The following is a 24,048-nucleotide window of genomic DNA, read 5'->3' on the forward strand; positions in this document are numbered from 1 at the left end:
ACAGGCTATTGCACTTGTCTGTGACACCAGTGTCATTGACTGCATGCATTTTCCGCAATCTACACATCTCGCAGTGCTTCATTTTCTCACAGTTCTCACACCGTTTGCCATATGCAAGGCAGTTGCATGATACATATTCAGTTCCAATTCTTTTGCAGTTGAACTTGCTTGGTTTCTCTTTTTCACTTTGGCTTGCTTTTCTCAGTCATTCCATGTCAAATCACTCAGTTTGAGAACAATTTCCCAGGTGACCCTTTCATATTAGTATGAAGAATTTGAACCATCTGAATGAGGCGTCATTGCATATTTCAGAGACAATATTTTGAGACATTATGAAAATAGGCAATTCTGAAATTTGATTATTGAGCAGATTTCAAAAAATTATTCGTTTTGTTAGGTTTCAAATTTTCGGCCGTTTTCAGAGCCTTACAGAGTACATAAAAGTACATTCTAGACAAAGTTAGCCCTAGTCACAAACTTTCAATGGTGCACATGGTATATCAATGGAGGTATGAATGCTGGAAGTTGAACCAAAAGGTTTGTTCAACAATGCATAAAATTAATTCAAATGTATTTTCAAAACTATTAGAGAAACAGACCTAAAATTTGGAAATTCTTCTTGAGTTGGGTATAGAAGCATCTGTGGTTTTTCCAAGGTAATCTGAGAGGGTAACCTGGGACCCCATGGGTGATTTGACATGGAATGACCCTACTGCACATTTGTGTGTGTCTGCTTTATGTTTCTCAGCATCGACGTGTTTCCTCTCTTGCGCAGTAGCTTGTGCATTACTGTCCTCACCGCGAATTTGCAAAAATGTGGGCTTTAGCAGTTTCAGACATGATGGATATTTGAATAACTTTTTTTTCCGAGAGAAATGTCAACTTCTATTAAAAGCCTTTTCCTCACTATAGCTGACGTGATCCCACAGACAGCTGTCTCTAAGGACTCTTGTAACTATCCAAACTTTAGCCACAGGTTTATCTCCTTAACGTACTGGTCAATCAACAGGTCCCCTTACACACACGCGAAAAACTTACAGCTCTCATACGTTATATATTTTTGCTGTTACAGCCCTGCTCGAATTTCTCCATCAAGGCGGTCAGTGTGAGGTCGTCATTGGCTTTATCAAACGCAGAGGTACTGTACGCGTCAGCCGCCTCTAAAGAGGCTCCATTAAGGCAGATAGGACTGTACATTAGCTGGTTTCCTAGCCGCTGCGATCGGATCGAGTCTGACAAGTGACTTTAACTCTTCAATTTTGCGATAACTGGTTTGTGGTCCTTTATTATTATTTTTTTGGGGGAGGTCTAGCTGCTTTAATTCTGACACCGCGTTTTCCGACAGACTCACAGAGACGCATCTCTGCGTTTCAGCCACGTACCTCATTCACCTGCCCCATCCTGTCCAATCCGGAAGTCCTCGCGACACATACCGGGACATCTGATTGGTGGATCACGTTGCCTTTTGATGCTGCTGCACTTTGCCGGTGTCGCATGTTACTGCCAATAAAGACCCGAAGCAGTTCCCGTCAGAACAGATTTCCAGTGTTCATCGGATACACAGGTAATAAATATCTTTTTGTCTTGGTTGAGTGCCGCTGTGGTTTCCTTTAATTGTTTTACTATAACCTTCAAAAACCTGTGGAAGCTTTGTTAAAGTGTAATATTTAAAGTGAAGCTACTTCGTAATTCTTCAGTAACTTTACGAAGGCATTCATTTATTGGCTCGTTGATTTATTTTTTCGTTCCTGTTTTTGCAGGTCAGGTCATTCAAATCCACCGGCTTCAGAACCTAAATTGCCCTCGATAGACAATATCTCATTCAGCCATCCCTACTTATACCGTAAATTATATCGTCTGAAATAAAATATGTTGAAAAATATTATCTATTTACAGGATAGTAACGGTTATTAAGTACATAAACAGAGTTTTTTATGTTCTCTTACGCGTTCGTTCTCTGTGTTCTGCTGTGTAAATCGTTTGTGCAGGGGATCACTTTTCAGCAAGCTTGTCTTCTCAAGTTGTGTTTCTGAGACTATATCCTATATTAAGGGTCAATACAAGTAATCTTAGAGCATTTCTCAGTTTTCTCTGCAAGAGCTTCTATTTAGGAAATCAAGTTGCGTACAAACAGCGTAATTCCACCTGGAAAATGTATGGATAACCCGTTGTGCTTCTCGCTAACATTAAATGAGCTCCTCTGTTCCTGGTACTTGTTTTGGCTTTCTTTGAGGGCCATGGGCTTCTCCATCAGCTCACTGTCACGAGCTGAAGTGCGCTGTGCAAAGCCACTGGGTCCCGCACTACCTCGCCCCCCATACCAGTACGCGCCAAAATACAACTACAAGTGGACTGAGGTCCACTACGAAGCGAGCCGTGGAAACCTGGACAAGCTGCGCATGCTCCTCTTCACCTTGGGTAAGAAGACTGACATTAGTCACCACCATAATTATCATGAAGAAGCTAACTGGTACTTCTTCATTTAACAAGGTCCAAAAGGGACCATAATATGAGACAGAGAAGAGCAGCAAACAGCCACAAGGTCAGAAAGATAACAAGGTGTTTCTGATGTCAGATCAGACACTTCTTTGATGACGTTGCCCTTCATACGGAGTCACGCATGCATTTAGAGTCTATGTATTAAGAGATGCACAGATGCAAACATTAAAGAACCAGTGATACCTGTAAATAAACAAACAACAAGAGGATGGCACCAGTTTTCATATGTAGACAATGGTATTGCATTGTATAGAATTACTCCTCTAGTATACACAGTATTTAAATGTCCTGTTGTCATACTACGAAATCCTGCAGGAATATATGAATACATACAAATGAAGGAAGAATTAAATTTATCCCATTATTTGCTTAGACTGTTATCAAGCTTTCTTGGCCTCCCCAGACAGAGAGCAGATTGACAGGAGGGACTACTATGGGAAAACGTCTCTGTACTGGGCAGCGTACAAGGGTCAGAGGGCATCCATAGAGTTACTTCTGAAGCACGGAGCAGATGTTAACGCCCAGTGTAAACATGGCAGTACCCCTCTGCATGCCACAGTGGGGCTATTTCCCGAGTGTGCTCTCATTCTCATACAGGTAAGACCTGATTGTGCACTTATTAGGCAAGCAGATGTAATCTGCGTCAGTGGGTCTGGTCCCCCATATGAGAAGAAGGCAAGCTCATCCACTCACCCATGGACTGAAATATACATAACAGCAAAACCTTACCATATATGTGCATGTCATTTGTAACCCTGTACATTAGCAGTGACTTTTCCCTCTCCCCCCGCCCCCCAAATCTTATATCCATACCATTGTATGCCGGTCATCGTACACAGTGATTTGCTAACTAGCCTGCAGAAACTTAATATTTGTGTCCTGTCTTTTTGAGCAGTATGGGGCTGATGTAGATCTCCCAGATGTCTGGGGGGTCACACCCATGTACCAAGCAGCTTGCAGTGGTCAGGTGGAGTGCATCCATCTGCTGGTTAGGGCTGGAGCCAAGATCAACTACAAGAACAAGGTACATCATACCTGAGAGGTGCATGCATCAGGGCAGCCCATGATGGCAGACATTATTGAACAAATTCCTTCAGCACCCGTTATCACTATAATATATTCATTTTGCTTGTATGTTTTAATTTTAACATTGTTAGGGAGAAGAGTGTGGGGCAACAGGTGTCACAGGTGTTTAAGGGCATTTACTTCACCTTGAGAGTCCTGGGAGAAATTCTTGAAGTCCTGGTTTTGTACATTTGAGCAAGATAGTTAGCCAGAAATGCTCCAATGAACTTAACACCTGTTTAATGTTTGTTTGGCTTCCGCAAAGCAGTGAAGTAAAGAGTGAGGTTATGATGTTTTTATTTGTGTTTGTTTGTTTGTTTGTTTGTGTAGAAGACGGGCGAAGCTCCAAAGCAGCTGTCCGTCAGACCTGCTCTGCTGAACTGGCTGGAGAGCCTGGTGCGAGAGCCACACTCTCTCCAGCACCTGTGTCGTCAGGTGGTCCGCCGTGCCCTGGGCCCGGCCCGCATCTGGGCCCTGGGCTCCTTCCCACTACCTCCAGCTATCAGGAACTACCTCATGTTCCTGGATCTGCAGATCCCTGACAGTACAGGGCCGGGTCCTTCAGAAGATCAGGCCTTTGGGCACAGAGAACAAATCACCACCTGACGAGAACATTCATCACTAAAACTTTTTCTACAAAATGAAAATGCTTTTTGATTGTTGGAGTCATTGAGTCTGATGTGGACCCAACAGTGGAGGTGCTGTTGGCATGAACTGGGCTTAAATTTTTTGAACTCGCCATTGAATTTGTGAATTTGTAAAAAAAAAATAGTGTCTGAGGAACGATTACTGAGAAATATATTTCTACAAAGTAGTGTTCTTTGGCTGTTAAGTCCTTTTTTGGAAAATATTCAGTAGGTGATGTGTGTTTCTATTGGTACCTATTATAGGGTAATTTATGTTCTTTATTTGACTTGAGCAGTGAAGGTTCCTCTCTTTGGCAGCTGTGATCCCAGTAACCAGCATGTCCCCAGTGCCATTGTATGTCCCGAGGGGCCCTAGGCTGTGGAGAGAACTTGCTTGTGTTTAAAGCTAGTAACAGTGTCCCGAGTTACCAAGCACCAACATCAGCTTCTAATGACGAAAGGAGGACCTGTATGTCCCTTGTTTCTGAGTGTTTATCTCACGTTTTTTCATCCCAATTTGATCTCATTGTGCTGGGCTGTTAGTTGTCTATTAGCTGCCAGTCTAGGTAAACAGTTATTTTGGACCATGAATTTGGTCATTCAGAATGTTCTATATATGGTGACTTGCAAAAGTATTCATGGCACCAGTAATCATATTTGCCTAAATTACAAATGATGGATATGCAGTGGTGCCTGTGTTTCATGAACACTGTGGTCTACAAACAATTTGGTTTGCCACCAAAAATTTTGTGAAAAAAAAAATTCATTGGTTTGTGTGCAAAATTTGGTCGACGACCAGATTCCTTTTTTATACTAGTGTAGCACCGGCGGGGCACATATCCCAGCATGCTTCGCTTTCAATTTTAAATAAAAGAACCACAACAGGCAACCAACAAGCACCGAATCCAAATACACAGATGGGAAACAGAAGGTTGTCAGACACCGAACCTCAAGATGCACACAGGGTGGTAGATTTACACACGCTAAATACACGTGAGGATCGGACTGGGTACACACAAGACACAGGCAAATACATGTGCGGCAACAGGGAAATATTAACATTAACAACAAAACAATACAAGGGTTAGCAGTTCAATGTGTTTTGGAGTATGTAGCTACCAGCTTTTTTATACTGTTCAGGACTGGTTTTGCCCATTCTTCATGGCAGACTTGCTCTAGGTCATACAGCTTGGTTGGGTGTCTATTGTTGGCTGCAATTTTCAAAGGCTATCATGTTTTCTCAACTAGAGTACTAGGATGAAACAGGGAGAGCATGCAAACTCCATACATGCAGCCATGCCAGCTATGAATACGTGTGTGTATCTATTGTAAATGAGGCAAATCATTATTTCAAGGGGGTTCAAATACATCCGCAAGCCACTGGATATTCATCGTCTGTGCAGATCTTGAGATTAAAGTGCAATACAATGCTTTATTCATCCTTGTGGGAACATTGGTGAGTTTTCACACATCCCTTTGACTGGCCAGGGTCCAGCACCCCTAGAGCAATTGGGGTTAACGGCCGTGCTAAGGGCTGGGAATGTAGTCAGTATAGTGTTTTTTTTGATGATACAGAGTGCAGTTTTCCTCCTTGTAAGTACAGATTAGTAAGCAGCCCTGGTGCTTGTTGGCGTGCTGAATAACATCATGCCTGAGAGAGCCATTGTGGTGTGTCAACAGGTACTGCCTGCAACAACAGCTGACGCAAGTGTTAGAAGAGAGAGCAGTCCCTCTGAGGAGCACGAGGTCTCACGATAAATCCCAAAATAGCAATAACTGCACAGCTCAAAGACAAAGCCTTTGAACAGGGGAAATCAAAGAAACTGAAAAGTTTAATTTGTCAAGGTGACATTACCATGAAGATTATGCTCCTTTATACAGACTATGCGATGTGCAGATCATATATACATGTGCTGTGCATTTCTAAGATAAGGAAACACTTTTAATTCCCCTAATAGCATACAGTCTGCAAGGCCGGCTTTGCCCGACACCCCAGCTCCTGAACCCGTCTCACCTTCCGTGTCGCGCTTACTGGCTGCATTCCCTCTGGTTCTCATCGGCCTGCTCAGGTTTCCTTCGCCTCTTCGTGCAGCAGTAGCCCCGGATTTTCAGTTTGTCGGTTTGCCGACCGTGATCTATTTAAGACGTTGCATTATAAATATTTCCCAAGGACCGTACCCTGTAGAGTGAAATGGGGGGGGGGGGGGGTGAAAGGTAAGGATGCTAAAAAAGGAAGCCCTCATTGAGAGTAAAATGGGCTTCATGACTAAGGTTGGTGTCAGGCATAGCCTGTAATCTGGGGAAGGAGCTGGCAGGTATTCTGTTCAGCCCTCTTGGCTATCTGGTTTATGTCCGAAGAGGTTTGATAATATATACAACTTCAGGGGTGCATCTGTGAATAGCTTTGGAGTAAAATGTGGGGTCAACAATAAAAACAATAATATTGTGCTGCATGGATGGATGGATGGATGGATGGATGACGATTAGGTTCTCTCTGCACAGCATCCTTCGAGACTATACTGTACAGCTGCACCATCAGAGTCCCCCTGCAATTATGGACAGTAGCTATTGTTCTTTCTTCTCTGGCATGTTCCTAGTCATTAACAAAGAACAAAACTTGAAGAAGAACTTCACTTTTTAATGTTTTATGCTCTGTTATCCTCTACATATAGACCACTTGTAATTTTCAGTAGGATTTACTGTAGGGCATGTTGTTTTTCAAATGAATGATTTCAGTTATGAAAAGCAGTGTGCATGTGCCTGGGCATGTTTGGCACAATAACATCAAGTTATTTCAGACACCTATTAATATGTCAGCCACTCTAATAACAGGTCTGTCTATTATTTTTAACATGTCATTGAAGTGCCTTCTCAGCTGAGAGTGCTAACGGTTTAGGTTGGTAACAATGATATACTGGCACTCAAGTGCTTGTATCAGGTGTTGATATTTTTAACATCACTCTAATTCCAATATCACTGCCTTCCAGTGCTACTTCACTGGCGTTTTACCTACTCCCCCTGTCTCCTATAAAAGGCAGGAAAACAGATCGATAGCCATGCGTGTTCAACACATCACATATGAACATTTATAGTACAATGAAATCACCGTGTGGTAAATTTACAAACATTGTGCTTGGCTTGGCTGTCTCAGTATAACTTATCTGACCGAAGTGGAAAATATGGAGCTCCTCCCACACCAGATGTATTAATGATCGAATGTCCTTAAATGCTGGCCCAGGTTAACTTCCATACAGAGATCTGTCTCGACCATCTGTCCCACCTAAACCAAAATATCCCCAACATGCTGATCTGTTGCCAGTAGAGCAAGGGGTGTAGGAGGGGAAACGTGATGGGGGGGGGGGTGTGCAAGGCTGGGGGATTCCCATGCCCCCTACTCCTGCTGCTGACACGGGACGACCGGCACTCGCTCAGTCATGCAACAGAAGCCATGTGTGGGACAGCTACGGACCGAAAGGACGCCGACACTGTGAGTGACTGCATATAAAACAAAATCATCTGTAAGTGAAATTGATGGGAAAAAGTCTGTTTCAGCGGCTAAACCACTTAAATTGATGCACCAGGTGGTTCGGTTCTGCAGAAGTTTACTGTAGCTGTCAGACTGGTTGTTCAAGCAAGTTAAGCCTAAAGATCAGTCTTTGTCAATACTATGAAGCCCTGGAAGAAAAACTTGTAATTAAACTCAACAGAGCTTTTTCGAGATTTAGTCTTACACAACCACTTAGTGGTAAACTTTAAGGAGTTCTGCACTGAAAAAGGGGTTTTAAAGAAAGTCTGCATATTTAATAAATTACCATGAAGTTGCCATGGTTACAGTGTCTCTTCTTGGTTAATTTTCTTGTTTTTTTTTTTAATTATAAATATTGATAAGTGTCTTTACAGTCACTTAAAGTTTGAGTTTTTTCATACTTAGACTTAAACTATACCTTCATTTTTAGTATATGTTTGTTGTTTTTGAATTACATTTGATTTATAGTGTTATGGTGGATGCCATGGATCAGGCCTGGGAAACGAGTTTCTGCCAAGGGTCAGTTCATCATGTCAGCCGGGGCCATTTTTAATGATTATTTTCAGGTCCCATAAAAGCTACAATAAGACACTTTGCTGAATATATTCATGCATTCATTTAATTAATAATTGTATTTAGGAAAGCACTTCTGTATGTAGCATTTCTGGCAGTAAAAGCACAACAGAGGCCCTACTTGCCATATAGCTATCTGGTCACACTCCTGTGAAGCCCTTTGACAGCAAACCACCGACTGTCTAAAAGTAGCCCATGGCTATCTCACCCCATGCAACCTGACCCTCCACAACACAGAGGTGACCCTGATCCCGCCTGTATACTGTGACAAAGAGGTGAGGTCAGGGCACTTCCTAGACTACGTTTATAGAGCGTGGACACATGCTCTAAGAAAAAAAAATGTTGAAATGCAATGATAGAGTTTTACATTTTCTATATTCTTTGAGTTGAAGCTTGGCTGGGTCTTTTGGGGGGCAAGGTGAGGCTTAGTGGGCCGTGCTTGTGTTCAGAAGGTCGCCGGTTTGAACCCGACTTTGCCACGTCTGTGAGTACTTCAGCAAGGCCCTTAATCCCCAGATCCCTGGGCACCGTAACAGGTGGCTGTCCTTTGCAGCTAGCTTGCTCTCACCTAGGGATAAAGAAGGTTTTTCCCATAGGGACCAATGAAGTATCAGTTACTATTATTATTATTTGCCATGGCAACAGAACTAACACAGGCCAATCCAGCCAACCAGATGATGTCAGCAGGTTCCTGAAGATGGACCGAGAAATGATGTGTGACCAGGACAGTCCCAGCGAGTACTGTTACGGTAGGTATTCCCTGAGGAGAGCGCTGGTGCCCTCTTGGTCTAACAGCATGCTAACGCGTTAGACTCCGAAGCAGTGTCATTGTCACTCTACCTTCTCTGCTCCTTCATGACTGCCAAACACTCTTTCTCTTCAATATTCACTGTATATTTTCGCATGCATTCTTCATAATAAGATATCGTTTCCAAGTTAACAGAAGTAGAATACATAATGCTTCTTTTTTGCTATTAGAGCATGCTATCATATATTTGCTTTGAATTGTATAATTTAATTCTAGAGCCTCGGGGATCCAGAATATTTGAAATGGTTGGAGGCCAAGACTGGTTTAGAAAATAAGCTGATAATTTCTTTAATGCTTTGTTTGGGGGTGGGTGTCAGTTTTTATTGGGTAGTTTACATTTTAAAAGTCACAGTGCATTTTAAAACAGTGGTCAGCTACGGTGTCACTCTGATGTGTCTGTAGGGGGATACTACCTGGTACAGGTGGGGAACATATTAAACGGACGCTACAAAGTGCTGACCAAGCTCGGATGGGGCTACTTCTCCACTGTATGGCTCTGTTTGGACCTCAGGTACCCTGCCCCCCCTCCCGATTCTCCTAGGGTGAATGTATCACTCAACAATCGAAATAATCCCACCGCCCACAGTGCCATATTGCAGCAGAGTCACATGACTTGTCCCGGCTTGCTTTTTCTGAAGGCTCTCCCGACGTGTGGCCCTGAAGGTGCTGAGGAGCGGGCCAGGCTTCACCCAGGTGGCGCAGGATGAACTGGCCCTGTTGCGCTGTGTGAGTACCTGTGCCGGCTGCAGGATCGCTACCTTTTCATGAACACAGGCACCCCCCCCAAGCCGTGCTATCCTCACATTGTGCATTGTGTTCTGGGCACACTATTCCACCTTATGGGAAAGTTAGAGGCACCGGTTCATCTAGCGACATGTTTTTGGACTGCGGGAGCATACCAGAATAACCTGGGGAAAACACGGCCTACCACAGGGACAGTATCTAGGTTGCCACACTCAGAGCACGGCCTGGAAATTACAGCCTCATCCCTGAATGTGTGAGACCACAGTACAACCTTTCAGCTCTGATTACTGTAATTCACCATATACTCTTTGTACCCGCCATATGGTGTTAAAGTCCATTGCTGCTCTATTTCAGTTTAATATCTTTGTCATCATAGCAAATTATAATAGACCGTACACTTTGGCAGAAGTTAAATCATTGTCTCTCTGGTTTTTGCTGGAGACGTAGTCTGAATTACTCATAATTCTTTTCTCCATTGACATGCTCCTGTCTCCTTCCTTTTCTTTCATACCTCCAGGCAGGTGGCCCCAACAGTAAGCATATGCACAGCCAGCGCATTGTCCGGCTGCTGGATGAGTTTAAAGTGGTTGGAGAGAACAGGATCCGTATCCTTTGGCAGGCAGCCGGGGTGCGTGTGCGTTCTGCAAGCATAACCTGCAGTCCCATGGTCTAAGATCAGACCTTGACTCAGTCTTGTCAGACATGTGTCTGGTTCTGGAGCTGCTTGGTCCAGACCTGTATAGCTGGCAGGAATGTTTTGGAGACCCTGGACTTTCTGTGCTCTGGGTTAAACATATCATTAAACAGGTATATGTAAGAGTATTCATTAATAAATAAGCTCAAACTGAAAATGGGAAGAACTGTAATAGATGTGTGTGTGTGTAATTCTGCATTGTATCCTTATAGACTTATTTAATAAAAGCTGTACAGAATAAATAGCTGGTTACAGCTTTTGTTGTTCACAGGTTCTGCAGGGACTTGACTACTTACATACCAAGTGTAAAATAATACACACAGACATAAAGCCGGAAAACGTGCTGTTGTGCTTTGGGACGCAATCAAACAGTCAGACAGCAGGGGGCGACGTAGGATCAACACAGACCACAGGCCAAGAAACGCAATCCAGGAATGGTGATGGTAATGTATATGATAACAGCAATGTAGCTATTATTATACTGCTCAGATGCTTCCTTGGATGTTGATATAATTTCTCTGAGAGGTTCATGTTAAAGCGTTGGGCTGCACATACACCACCTGCACACTCTAATACTATTAATAAATCCATTACAAGTTAACCTACCAATTTTATTTTACTTGCAACTCGTCAATCCCAGCCAGCTGCACATCCCTAGTGTCATACATCCATGTGACATAATGCCAAGCTCAAGCAGGACGCATCTATGTCGGCCTCCTTTCCAGGAAAGCACCCTTGGACATCGACGCCACTGGAGGACGTGACGGTGAAGATCGCAGACCTGGGCAGTTCCTGTTGGGTGGTACGCGTTAACGTTCGTTGAACTTCCCAGAGGATAACAAAGGATTGTTAATTGTTGGCTGAATAGCTTGTTTCTGTTCTCTGCCAGTATAAGCACTTCTCTGAAGAAATCCAGACGCGTCAATACCGATCTCTGGAGGTGCTTCTGGGTGCGACGTACGGCCCTCCAGCTGACATCTGGAGTGTCGCCTGTATGGTGAGTCAGACCCGCACATCCAGCCTGTATGAGCATTATTGCGATTTCACTTCAGAGGTATATGCCTTTCATACCGGCTTTCTTCTAAATAAAATTTTTATTATAGTTTTCTTGCTTGATATTTTCTCCACATCAGTTTTACTAAATGATGTAGTTATATATAATACATAAACTGGACTGATTCAAGTAAAAGTAGTTTGCTCAGGGCTCCCACGGTGACAGTGTGTGACCCTGCAGGTTAGGTCTCCGGGTCTGTGGAAGGTTGTGGGTTCAAACCCATGGCTGGCAAACTAATGTCACTGTTGGGCCCTTGACTAAAGGCCCTTGATCCCAGTTGCTCCAGGGACTGGCTCAGCACCCTTTCTGGTCCATAATGTTTGTCACTGTGGGCAAAAGCAACTGTTGAAATATGTACTATGGTGGGGTTGCTGTCCTTAAATATTGAGCTGCCCGCTGCCCTACTTGCATGTTCTTAGATTTCCTTGATATTAATGATAAACTTTATCTTCTCTCTAACCATGTGATCCAGTACAGGGCCATGATTGGGCCCTGAAGCCTGTTCCAGGGTAAAAGAGTAATTTTAGTACTTGAATCTATCAACTTTACAGGCATTTGAACTGGTGACTGGAGATGCCTTGTTTGAACCTAAAGCTGGACGGTGCTTCTCTTTAGAGGAAGGTTTGTTGAAAATATTGAGATTTTTTTAATTTAATTTATTTAAAATGAATAATACCTGGGTTTGAGTCTCCGCCTGGGTCACATGTGTGCAGAGTTTGCATGTTCTCCCCATGTCGTTGTGGGGTTTCCTCCGGGTACTCCGGTTTCCCCCCACAGTCCAAAGACATGCTGAGGCTAATTGGAGTTGCTAAATTGTCCATAGGTGTGGATGTGTGAGTGAATGGTGTGTGAGTGTGCCCTGCGATGGGCTGGCCCCCCATCCTGGGTTGTTCCCTGCCTCGTGCCCATTGCTTTGGGATAGGCTCCGGACCCCCTGCGACCCAATAGGATAAGCGGTTTGGAAAATGGATGGATGAATAATACTTGTGTCATTTTATTCTTTAACCTACCAATTTTTTTACAGACCACATCGCTCATATTATTGAGCTTCTGGGAAGAATCCCGACTGCAGTGGCTCTTTCTGGAAAATACTCCACCGAGTACTTCGACCGAAGAGGTTAAGAGTATGATTTATGTATATTTGTATGAGTTGTGTATTTTCAAAAATGTTGAATTTGATTTTCAAGACTGGAAGACAGAATAGTATTACATTCACTCCTTCAAGTTCATGAAGGTTAGGTACGGAAGATCTCAGCAAATGTGAAAATTCACAATACTTGGGTCCCCTTAACCTTAACACATCAGTGCTAGCCTGAACCATAACATAAAAAGTCTATTTATTACCAATTTTTAAACAAACATACTGCACATCTTGTATGTTCGATTACTTTGACATTTCCTATCCTTTTGTATCATATATAAACCATGTAAATTATGCCCCTGAATGTACAAAGTTACCACTGCATACTCCAGGAGCACTGTGTTTTGGACCTATTATTAAAAATGTAGAATTACTGGAAAGTTTAAAGGTGACAGACAGATAACGTGAGTGAGGCGAGCTGCTGAGGCAGACATGCACAGCCTACTCAAGCTGACGTGTGTAGATCCCACAGTCCTTTTTTACTAAAATTAACCTTATTATTAAAAATATTGTATGCAAACAAATATTTTATAACACTAATATTTACACATTATTATATGTGATCCACATCGTTTTCAGTATTGTTTATATATTTTCAGCTTATGCAGCATTTGCAAGTTTCTGCGATCTTTTGTCAAACTCCAAAAATATTCCCATTTTATTGTTCATGGCCAACTCACAAATAAGCAAAACCATGAATATCAAATTCGTGAATGCGGAGGGGCGTATTTATCTTCAGACTGTATTTATTTTTTTGCACATTTTTTTCACACCAGCATTCAAAATACCATCTCCAATTTCCATGGAACTCGCCCAAGATGAATTACGGTAAAAAACAATCCATTGAGCCTCAACTTCTTTGTTCTCCTCTCGCGGAACAGGAAACCTCCGCAGGATCCGAGTGCTGCGTCCCTGGAGCTTGTACGAGGTCTTGGTGGAGAAGTACCACTGTGGGCTCAAGGAGGCCTCGCTGTTCTCTGATTTCCTGCTGAACATGCTGGACTTCTTTCCGGAGAGAAGGGCCACTGCTACCCAGTGCCTCAGCCATCCCTGGCTCAGCTCCTGAGCTCTGAGGATCCCCTTGTGCTATCTGACCTACTCTTTCTTTTGACTTGCTGGCCACTCCGGTCACTAAGCGTCTTAGAGGGCTATTAGAAAGGAGCCAAATGCTTTGGATTATCAGGAGCAAAAGAATACGGAATGAAAATGGCCAGGGGAACTGAAACAAAGCAAAAGACATCTAATCTATGTATAATATGTTACCTTTATTCTAAATTCAGAACATCTTTGGAGATATTGTCCTAGAGAAAGGAGAGTTATTTCTACTATATTTTTATCGTAAATTTTATGTCCAATCTATGAATATTTTTTTTAATAATAACAAATTTATGTTATACATGAAAGATTCACTTTCACTTTTTTAAAAATACATTCAGAAATCAGTAGAATCAGTGCAATATAAGTATATGTAGTAAGTGCATTATAGTAGCTTTCATCTGGCATGTAAATATTTACTAAAACATGGCCCCTGCTGCAAATGCAGGCCCAGGTCTGTAATATAGAGACTGGGTGCTTCTACATGATGCTCATTGGGTTGCTGTGAAATTTCTTCATGTGGCACTGGAAATTTTCAAGTCTGAAAAGTAGCAGAGATTGTGGTGGAAATACCATTATTACAGGAAAGCCTGGTCTCAATCTGCAACAGACCTCTTCCTGTTATTCACAGTACGAATTTGTCTTGTAATTTTGTAACATTTTATGATGCTGAATTCACAGGATGGGAATATTTAGCACAAGCTTATTATGATTGCAAATTAGTCAAGGCTAAATTTCCCTAATGTGCAGGAAGAGAAATTTGACATTTGAATGTGTCACATTTTCTCAAAAGGTAGATTTAATAGCGCATTTCAAATTTACTCCCATGTTGCCTACAATTTGTGTGTCTTGGGTGACTGACTTTTATTTATCATTACCCACAATTCCCACCAGTGTAATTAACTGATAGATACTCGTAGCACCATAAGACTCCATAAGATATTGGGCACCATCTGTCTAGTCTGAAAAAAGTATGCAGGATGATGCAATTCTCAGACAAGAGCAGCAAGAACATCTTTGGTCCTAACTTTGCTCCTGTAGTGAGATTTTCTTAATTCTGGGATAATTCTATATGAAGATATATCCATGAATTCTTAGTGATTTAAGCCTTGAAATTGCCCCAAGAAGTGTCCAATGTACAAATCTGTTTGTGTGCACTGCTGCAGAATCTATCTGTTATATGAGTATTTTCACGATCATTAAAGTAATTCTTTAAGACAGTAATTCTTCAACTGTAATAATGTGTTTTAGGTTTATTTATTTATTCATTTATTTAATTATTTCCTTCAGATAAAATAAAGCCATATTTTGAAGTGCAATACTGTAGAAACATTAATTATTCCTCTTCACATGTAATTATAGTGCAAATACTAATGCATGTCCAGTATACTTCCAAATGCATGTCCAAAATACTAATAATGACCAGACAGTCAATTATCCACCTAATTAATTACAATGCCAGTTGGGGGTACCAAGGAGCAATGGTGTATGTCTGGTTTCAACATTATAATCAAATCAGGCCTGAAACCTTCGACCCTTAAACACACATGACACTCCCACAAAATTGGTAGGGACACATCTCTACCCTCTATATGTAAATCTACGCTCATGCTAGCAAGCTATAATAGTTAAATAGTTACAGCACGTAAAAAAACACTTTGAATTATCATGTTTTTGTACTTTATCATTTTACATTTTATTTCAAAGGAAAATTCAAATATATATATATATATATATATATTAATAAAAAAAAAACATGTCTTTGGTCTGAAAGGTATGTGTAATTCACATTTCATAAAATTTCTAATCAGAATGAAAAGTGGTGATGCTATTTGTTGAATTAAAATAGAATGGCATTGGAACTGGATGCTTTTGGTAAAAGAAAAAAAAAAATGAGCAAAATATATCAAAAATGTCCATCGTGGTAAATCCTTGTCCAAGCTCCATAATTTACAGGCTTTGACCGTTCCTAAAAGTTACCGACCCGTTATGAGGAGACGCTAGCTGATTGTTCTGGAGTCTGTCCTGGAAGTAATATCGAAGTTTTGTATAAATAAATCTCTGTAACATACGAGATCCGTTTAAAAAACGCCATTTACTCTGGCTGGAAATAAATATGCTTAGTTCCCGGCTACACATTTGAATGTATCGATAGCAATGCATTAAACTAATTATCATGGATTTAATTTAATTCTCACGCATTCTGCCACATGACTGTGATGGTTTTCATTGTCTTTTGCCACCTTCCGGTTTGGTAAACATACCTGCGCTACTTAATAAATTCAATGCTTATTATATAACAGTAATTTTACCTTTATTGAGAAGCATATCAATAACTTCCAGCATTAAAAATCCATAACTATATATTTCGGTACCATACTGTCGAATCCCCTTTATGCGTGATGTCATTACCGTCAAATTGACCAGAATGCGACCGTCTTCACTGATCTAGAGGGCTACAGCCGTCCTCCCGAGAAAAGAAAATCTAAAGTCATACTCCTGCGTTATTTACTGTATATATATCCTATCTGCCGGGTCATTTAGGGGCTTGAAGAGACGCGGATCCTAGCCGTGCAGTTCAGGTCAGAGGATTCCTTAATCAACTTTCCGGGAATGCATGACATTGACGTCATCCCATATGCTATCCGTGAAGCCTGCTAACCAGCTCGCCATCACCCCGCTTATCTTCTGTTTACATCGGGGAGATCGCGTAATACATCACTACTGTATGCCATATTAACGGACAAGCCAATAGATGTTATAATTTAACAATTTGTAACAAGCTAAATTGTAGGAGACGGGGTCGCGGCGTGTTGAAACAGTGCCGTGGCTATTGTTTAGCGCTAGCGCTTGCGGACTAGCTGGTTGCTGTTGTCCATAGACAGCTTGTAAAATACAGCGTATATCCCTATAATTTCGTTCGTTTTTTGATGTTCAAAGCCAGTTAATGACATAACAGCAATAGTAAAGGACCTGACATGATAATTCTAGGGACGGTCTTCCAGTAATGTATTAATATTATTTACAGTATTGGATGTCTATTACAGTGTTGATATGCAATGTCAGAAAGAAAATGGTGCATATTTTAAATGAACAGATAGTTGCCTATGTCTCCCCACTTGTGTCCCACCTGCTAAAGAACAATGGAGCCCAGACAGCAGGCAGCCCCAGAGCCGACTTCCCAGGAAGTTAACCTAGTCTACCTGCAGCAGCTCCGGGAGCTCGATATCCCTGAAGAGGCTGCCAAGCAGGTCGCTGCTATTGCCCTGTCCTCCCACATCACTGCTTCAGCTCATGGGACTAGCATTTACTGCATTACCTGTCTTAGTTAATAATCTGGTACCAAACTAAGGATCTTTTTGGGATAGGAAATAAAATTCAATAAAGCCCAGTATATGAAGTAAAATAAAAATATGTAAAATGTATATACAGGAGATTTTTCTGGAAATCTCTGATGCCTTCTCTTGGGAAAATCATGTATGTTCATGTGAAACTCACAAAATTGAAACATTCATTCATCTAACTTCCAACTGACTGATAGATAAAGAATAACTCTTCCTTCTTGGCTTCAGAACTCATGGAACTGACTCACCTCTATCCGTCACTGCAGCAGTGTCTGCAGATGCATTCCTGTGCCGTTTTATTACACATATTTCCATTGCTAAAATGTGAGTTATGTGTGTGTTGTTGGTTTCCCTCAGGCTCTCCTGCACACCAGGAATGTGTCTGCCGAGGAGGCCGCTATGTACTACTTCAACAAACTGGAGAATGAGGTCCTGTCAGCAAAGCTTTGTTGGTGTGTGGCAGAGTCGGGCATGGAGATAATTTTGGCATTAAAAATTTTGCTGTTCCTTTTTCAGGAGGAAGATGATGAAGACGTCCTTTTCAAGATGGTGTTCGTAATCAATATGGACATGTCCATGGGTGTGGGAAAGGTTAGTGTTATATTGTTGAGGCTGGAATTTGGTCATTTGTATTTGATTCTACACTGAAACTGGATCTCGTCAATGACATTTCCAGTTATCCCATTTCTCACAGGCATGACACATGTGCATAGCACATGCATTCTCCGGACTCTGTGCTGTGAGCCATGCACTTTAAGAGCTGCAGGCCAAACTGAGTAACAGTATTATTTAAGGAGAGTGATCAGTTCTACACACAGTTTAATAGAAGCCCAGCCAAGAGCACATTGGGAAGAACCCAATTATCTAAAATCCTGGAAAAAAACAGGTCAATTCTACATTTCTTGGCACACTGACTACAAACGGCTAATGTGATACAGCAAGGACCAGACCCAGCTTCCTACTGTAGAACTTCTCTGAATGGGAAATTTGTTGGTTAAACTAGCCTGTGAAACAGATTATAGCAATACAAGCAGCAGAGCCAGAAATCACAAAATCACAGCGTGGGTGGAATGGTAGAAAATCAGGTGGGCCAGTCCCATAACAATTCACTGTGACAAGACCACACTATGGACTACATATTTTTTATCAGTTTTTAAATGACTTGTGGCATTACTAAGACCAAAAAAACAAAGATAAAGAAAAATGTATTCTCAATAGCACTTTCCCTCCGATTGATATAACCACGCACACACCTGTGAGACACAATCATTTTATCGCACTGTGGCGCCGAGTGGATAGACCTGAATTCCACCTGGGGGGGAGCAGGACCACCCAGGGGCCTCAATGCCACCACAGTAGACAGTAGAACACAAATCTGAATACGAGAAAGTGTAATAATCTGAGTCTATATTTCTAGTGACCATAATGGGAATTACTGCAAACGTGAATAAAACTGCATACTTTTAACTTCCATACAGGTGGCAGCACAGGTGGCACATGCTGCTGTAGGACTCTACCAGACTCTACAGGGTAACCCCAGCTGGAGAGAGATGGCCTGGAAGTGGGACAGTACTGGGTAAGGACTGCGTAGGTAATTGGACTGAATGCTTGTTCAAAAAGGTGGAGACTTTCTGACCATAAAGGAGACTGGATTATTCCTGCATTTACAGTGTACAGATAAGAACCTCTGGATACACCAGTTTGTAATTTCGAACCCTAAAAGCCTTCATTACATTTTGTGGTACTTTTTCTCCTTGTTATTCTACTTCTTGACCTTTGAACATGTTTTGTATCATTCATTGAAATTTGTCTTATTGAGCAGCTTATGTTGCAGTGATTAGACCATTTGAGCTCCAGAAATGAATGATTTTCAATGCTTATGTCAGCTGAAAAGTTCTCTGAAATGAAACAATATTGGGCCACATATCACATCGGCAGGAGTATAACCTTACAGGTGTATTTAATCACCAAATAAAGTTGTCATGGATGGGCTCATTTACTTTTGATATTAGGTGACACTTCAAGGGGGTTAAGTGGATGGAGACATCAGTTTATATAGAGCTTGTTACACTGCCTGCTTATTATAGCAACAGAAAATCTGTTTGAATGATTGCCCGTCTGTCTTGGAGCATATATTAAAAATCAGTAGTTAGCAAGATTCATCTGGCCAATTTAATTACTGGTTATGGATTGGAGGGACGAAGCTGTATGTGCCCGGCAGGATCTGCTGCCCCCCCCCTCCACCCCCCGGTCACCTCCCTATGTTCTGCAGATCAAAGAAGGTGGTGATGCAGGCCACCAATACGGCACACCTGCTGGAGCTGCAGGCCCTGGCCGTCAGCCTCAGCCTACCCACATACCTGGTGCAGGACACGGGCCAGAATCTGGTAGGATGCTGCTGTCTCAGTTCCCCTCCTCACATACATAATTAGGGCCCCAGCGTTACAGTTACAGTTATGCTGCTAAATGGGCTGGTGGGTTCAGGAAAGGAGAAACATTAACCAAGGAAATAACCTTCTTAGTGCCACATGAGCATGAATGAGACTGAATTGAATATGCATAATAATGTACTACCAGGTAAAAGATTTTGCACACCACAGGGCTTTACCACATTTCTATTTAATTCATAAACTACATTTTATTCTTGGTAAGCATTGGAAAGTTGAGTGAACTACTATAACGTCAAATAAGTTTCCTTTATAACATAGAGAGAGCATATCACAATGCATGACTGACATCCTATTAACTGGCTTTCTGGTGATGGCATAGTCAAATTCTGGGCTGTCCCTTAACTTTAAATGCACTAATTAACTGTTTCATCCCATAAAACTGAACAGTATTTAATGTCCATAGTAGAAACAATGACTCAGATTTTCTCTGCTGTTATAACTGCTAGAGGAGGATACTTTGATGAATCAAAGATATGACATTTTCTTACTAATAAAGGTACTTAAATGGTGAACATACTGTTAAGTTATTTGTTGGCAAAGAATATTTAGTATATTTTTTTAGTAAAATGTAAGTAATTTAGTAAAGTTAAGTAACATGCAAGTATGTGGAGTGCGTGCAACAAACCTTTGACTACTAGTGTAAATAATAGAAAAATTTAATACTGCAGTAGTCTTGTAAAATTAGTCCACACTAAAACAATCAGTACTGGTGATCCCCTGGTTTAAATGTGTGCAACCTGTAAGCATTGTGATCCAGCATAATTGCTAAAAGGTTCATAGATGCAGGAATACAGGGATGCGACCATTCAGAGTTTCTTCCTTTGTCTAGGTGGAACCCAACTTACGCACGGTATTAGCCATCGTTGGGGAGGAGGAGCGAGTGAACAACGTGACTGGGAGTTTGAAACTACTTTGAGATCTGTGCTTTGCAGTGTGATGCAGTACTGTAGGGCGATCTGCAGATGGCAGCATTGCCTTCCAACAGAGAATCTCGGCATGCAAGGGTGTCAGAATGAAACTAATGGGTATTCGCAGCCATTTTTATTCTTTTCCTTAACTTGTGACTGGCATAACCAAAAGCTGCTAAAATTATGGAGAAAAACTGTTTATTCTTTAAAACTGAGACTAGTTGAATTAAATTTAAATTAACTGTAAGTGATATCCCTGTTTACCAGTTATTGTTAAATCAGGGCAATTAATGCATTTAAACAGCTTTGTTTTAATTTCAGTGTAAATGTCCTTTAAGACTCAATCCTCAATTTTACGATAATGAAGAGGAACAGCGACCCAGGAAATGTTCTTATTCATGACAGGTCAATGAGGAGCAGTTCAGCGTTGCGGATGCTTATGTTGTACGATCCATTGATGATTAAATGTAATAAAAATCTGCCTATAGCCCTCAGAACAAATGAAATCAGCTCTGAATTGTCTGTCCCATCTTTTCTTTCTGTATATCACCTGACGTTTTAGCAGAGGAAGGTTATCTCAGTTGTTACAGGCAGAGATTTTGGGCATTATTGGCCCTTGGAATCATCCTGTCTCTCCCCCCATTTATGATGCCCCTGGTTACGGATCAGCAGAGGTGGGAAGTTCAGGTCCAGAAAGTACAAATCCAGTCCAAGATTTCGTTTCAACCAACCAGTTGAGAACTCTGTGACTGTAACTCTTTAAATGCAGCTGATTGGTTGAAAGAAAACCTTGGTCTGGATTTGTACTCTCTGGACCTGAACTTTCCACCTCTGTAGGTCAGAGTAAATGGACTGCAGGAGTAAACACTCTGAGTAATGATACAGCAGATGAAAGATTAATGTTGTGTGACAGCAACTGTGGATGCAACCAAGTCCTACTCCCAAATATGCAGAGTATACGTACGTAGCTCTATCTGTTTGTAGAGATGAGTAAGCCCGACTGCTCTAGCAAGCAACATATTCAGTAAACAATATACATACTACAGCCACGGAAATAAAAAAGAGATCACTACATATGTTTAAACAAATCTGCATCTTGAAACCCTGGTTTAATTGTGGTTCTGCTGGCAGAAGGCTGCGCTGAGCAGCAGGCTGCTTCCTGGTTCAAAATTTCTAAGACAGCAGTACTCAAGAATATGGTGAAGCAGGAGACACTGGGAACAACCAGGAACCAGCCAGGTAAAGGGGGGAAGCAACTTTCTAGTGCCAGAGATGACCGTTAGCTTATGTGAAAGTTTCTCATGAACCACAGGATGATACTCTATCAAGTGCACCTTCAAAAGGAATGGGAAACATTTAGTGCAAGTGTGAAGTGCACTGCTACGACAATTTGTATCAGGCTCCTAGAAGCACGATTTAAGTCCAATAAAGCAAGAAAGAAGCTCTTCCTTAATGCTGCAGTTTTGCAAAAAAGTAAAAAATGTATTACTCACAGACGAGAAATTAGTGAAACAAAAAATTGTTCTCTTAATAGTGGTCTCTTCATTTTTTCTGCAACTGTATATGCATCAGTCATTGCTAAAATGGTTTTATGTAAATCCTATTTGTGAAAGATTTCGTGTTAAGGTCATTTTTTACAATTTGTCATTTTGACCTGGTAAACAGTGCCCATCTACACTGATGTGCACAGTATGGCAAAAATTATTATCCATCCATCCATTTTCTCAACTGCTTCTCTTCCTGGGTTGCGGGGGGTCCGGAGCCTATCCCGGAAGCAGTGGGCACGAGGCAAGGAACAACCCAGGATGGGGGGCCAGCCCATCACAGGACACACTCACACACCAGTCACTCACACACGCATTCCTACGGGCAATTTAGCAAGTCCAATTAGCCTCAGCATGTTTTTGGACTGTGGGGGGAAACTGGAGTACCCGGAGGAAACCCCACAACGACATGGGGAGAACATGCAAACTCCACACACATGTAACCCAGGCGGAGACACGAACCCGGGTCCCAGAGGTGTGAGGCAACAGTGCTAACCACTGCACCACCATGCCGCCCCATTATTATTATTATTATTATTATTATTAATAATAATAGTAATAATAATTAAGATTTAGCCAGGTAGCAGAACTTATCATCATACTACCTGATTTATTGGAATGTAATTAATTCTTTAGAACATTCTATTTCAAGACTGTTCCCTGTAGAGGGGACAGTAAATTACCACAGTCTCACATTTAAAATTAAATGTCATGGTGTTTTGCTACATCAAGGAATTGTTTGAGACATGCTCCTCTCTTCAAATAATTATTGAGCCCCTATTAAATGTGTGCCTTGTTTGGTTTTTTACATCAGGCAGAATTATCACTAGTCTGCTAAGAGAAGTTGATCAATAAGGTAAATCAGTTATGTTGTCATTAAAATCAAGGATCGTGCGTGAGGCATGACAAAATGGACGATCCACAACGTGGCTTGGAGGCAAGAAAACTTTATTGGAACTGACATGAAACAAAGGGACCACAAGGAGTCAAAACAGAGGCAGGAAAAAAACTACAACTGAACAGGCTGAATTATACATGGGGAAAACAGCTGGCCCCCCATCCTGGCTTGTTCCCTGCCTCGCGCCCATTGCTTCCGGGATAGGCTCCGGACCCCCACGACCCAGTAGGAAAAGCGGTTTGGAAAATGAATGGATGGATGTATGGATGGATGGGAACCACAGGCAAAAAACATGCAGAAACAAATGCAGCACATTTAGGGACCACACGCACAGAACCTAATGCGACGACCAGCTGAGGAACGAGAGAAAGGCAGGCACATAAATTTATAAATACACGCTCAGTTCATTCAGCAGCCGGGAGAGAAGGGGACAAACAATAGGGACAGAAGGGGTGCAAAACTAGGGGAACACAAAACAGGATAGCCAGTGACACCAGCTGGCCAAACGGGGTATGACAGACAAGGCGGGGACTGATCCTGACCAGACTCAGTTGACACTTGCTGCCCTTTTGCATTATTATGGCACTTATAAAACCTTTTATGGTATTTTTTATTGATTTTTAATGTTCTCTGTTACCATTTTCCCACCAAACGTTTTCTGGAATGGCAGGCAACCCTCCGGCCCCTTCTCAGGGGTCCTAGGCAAAGCTTTACTTGGGAGGCCCCTCTGCTATAAAAATTAAAGACCATTTCACTTCCTCCACTAGCCTATAGGCAGAGCTGGCCCTGCCCTGCTAGTGCTGAAGTCAAATTGCCCCATGGAGAACTGAAAGCAGGGAGGCTGGGGCTGCCAGGTTCTGTAACTGTTCCACATCAGTTAAATGATTTATCAGCAGGCTGCGGCAGGAATGACGCTGGACTACAGATGAAATGTCAGTTTCCCCAATAATGGCCCACTGTATTTCTGCATGTTTAGACTATGGTAGGATAGATTTCATGCTTGCATTTGTTTGGTTTGTGACCTAAGGTCTTACTGTGTAGGCCCCACCTATGATGTCACTTTTCCTGATGGAGTGTGT

The 24,048-nt window shown here is 41.8% G+C and overlaps 3 protein-coding genes across 5 annotated transcripts; all 3 read left to right on the forward strand.

The window, feature by feature from the left end:
• Positions 1-1,470: 1,470 nt before the first annotated feature.
• LOC125744734 (ankyrin repeat and SOCS box protein 8-like) lies at positions 1,471-4,378 on the forward strand. Its single transcript, XM_049016889.1, has 5 exons — positions 1,471-1,564; positions 2,255-2,418; positions 2,903-3,096; positions 3,395-3,523; positions 3,895-4,378. The coding sequence occupies exons 2-5, from the start codon at positions 2,400-2,402 to the stop codon at positions 4,168-4,170; spliced, it is 618 nt and encodes a 205-aa protein (XP_048872846.1). The 5' UTR covers positions 1,471-1,564; positions 2,255-2,399; the 3' UTR covers positions 4,171-4,378.
• A 3,177-nt stretch (positions 4,379-7,555) lies between these two features.
• si:ch211-220i18.4 (SRSF protein kinase 3) lies at positions 7,556-15,144 on the forward strand. Of its 2 annotated transcripts, none has more exons than XM_049018405.1 (12): positions 7,556-7,677; positions 8,935-9,038; positions 9,500-9,608; positions 9,736-9,823; positions 10,359-10,446; positions 10,542-10,648; positions 10,807-10,978; positions 11,261-11,337; positions 11,425-11,532; positions 12,141-12,210; positions 12,614-12,706; positions 13,612-15,144. In XM_049018405.1, the coding sequence occupies exons 1-12, from the start codon at positions 7,625-7,627 to the stop codon at positions 13,794-13,796; spliced, it is 1,254 nt and encodes a 417-aa protein (XP_048874362.1). In that variant the 5' UTR covers positions 7,556-7,624; the 3' UTR covers positions 13,797-15,144. The 2 variants fall into 2 exon arrangements, with proteins under 2 accessions (XP_048874362.1, XP_048874363.1); XM_049018406.1 differs by having other exon boundaries at positions 7,568-7,708.
• Positions 15,145-16,211: 1,067 nt separating this feature from the next.
• On the forward strand, positions 16,212-21,036 carry LOC125745514 (probable peptidyl-tRNA hydrolase 2). Of its 2 annotated transcripts, none has more exons than XM_049018458.1 (7): positions 16,212-16,407; positions 16,965-17,076; positions 17,527-17,598; positions 17,686-17,760; positions 18,648-18,745; positions 19,442-19,556; positions 20,449-21,036. In XM_049018458.1, exons 2-7 carry the CDS (start codon positions 16,969-16,971, stop codon positions 20,533-20,535), a joined length of 555 nt encoding a protein of 184 aa, XP_048874415.1. In that variant the 5' UTR covers positions 16,212-16,407; positions 16,965-16,968; the 3' UTR covers positions 20,536-21,036. The 2 variants fall into 2 exon arrangements, with proteins under 2 accessions (XP_048874415.1, XP_048874417.1); XM_049018460.1 differs by lacking the exon at positions 16,212-16,407 and adding an exon at positions 16,426-16,551.
• Positions 21,037-24,048: the final 3,012 nt, after the last annotated feature.

Source organism: Brienomyrus brachyistius, chromosome 6 (genome assembly GCF_023856365.1).
Source record: "Brienomyrus brachyistius isolate T26 chromosome 6, BBRACH_0.4, whole genome shotgun sequence".
Lineage (NCBI taxonomy): Eukaryota > Metazoa > Chordata > Actinopteri > Osteoglossiformes > Mormyridae > Brienomyrus > Brienomyrus brachyistius.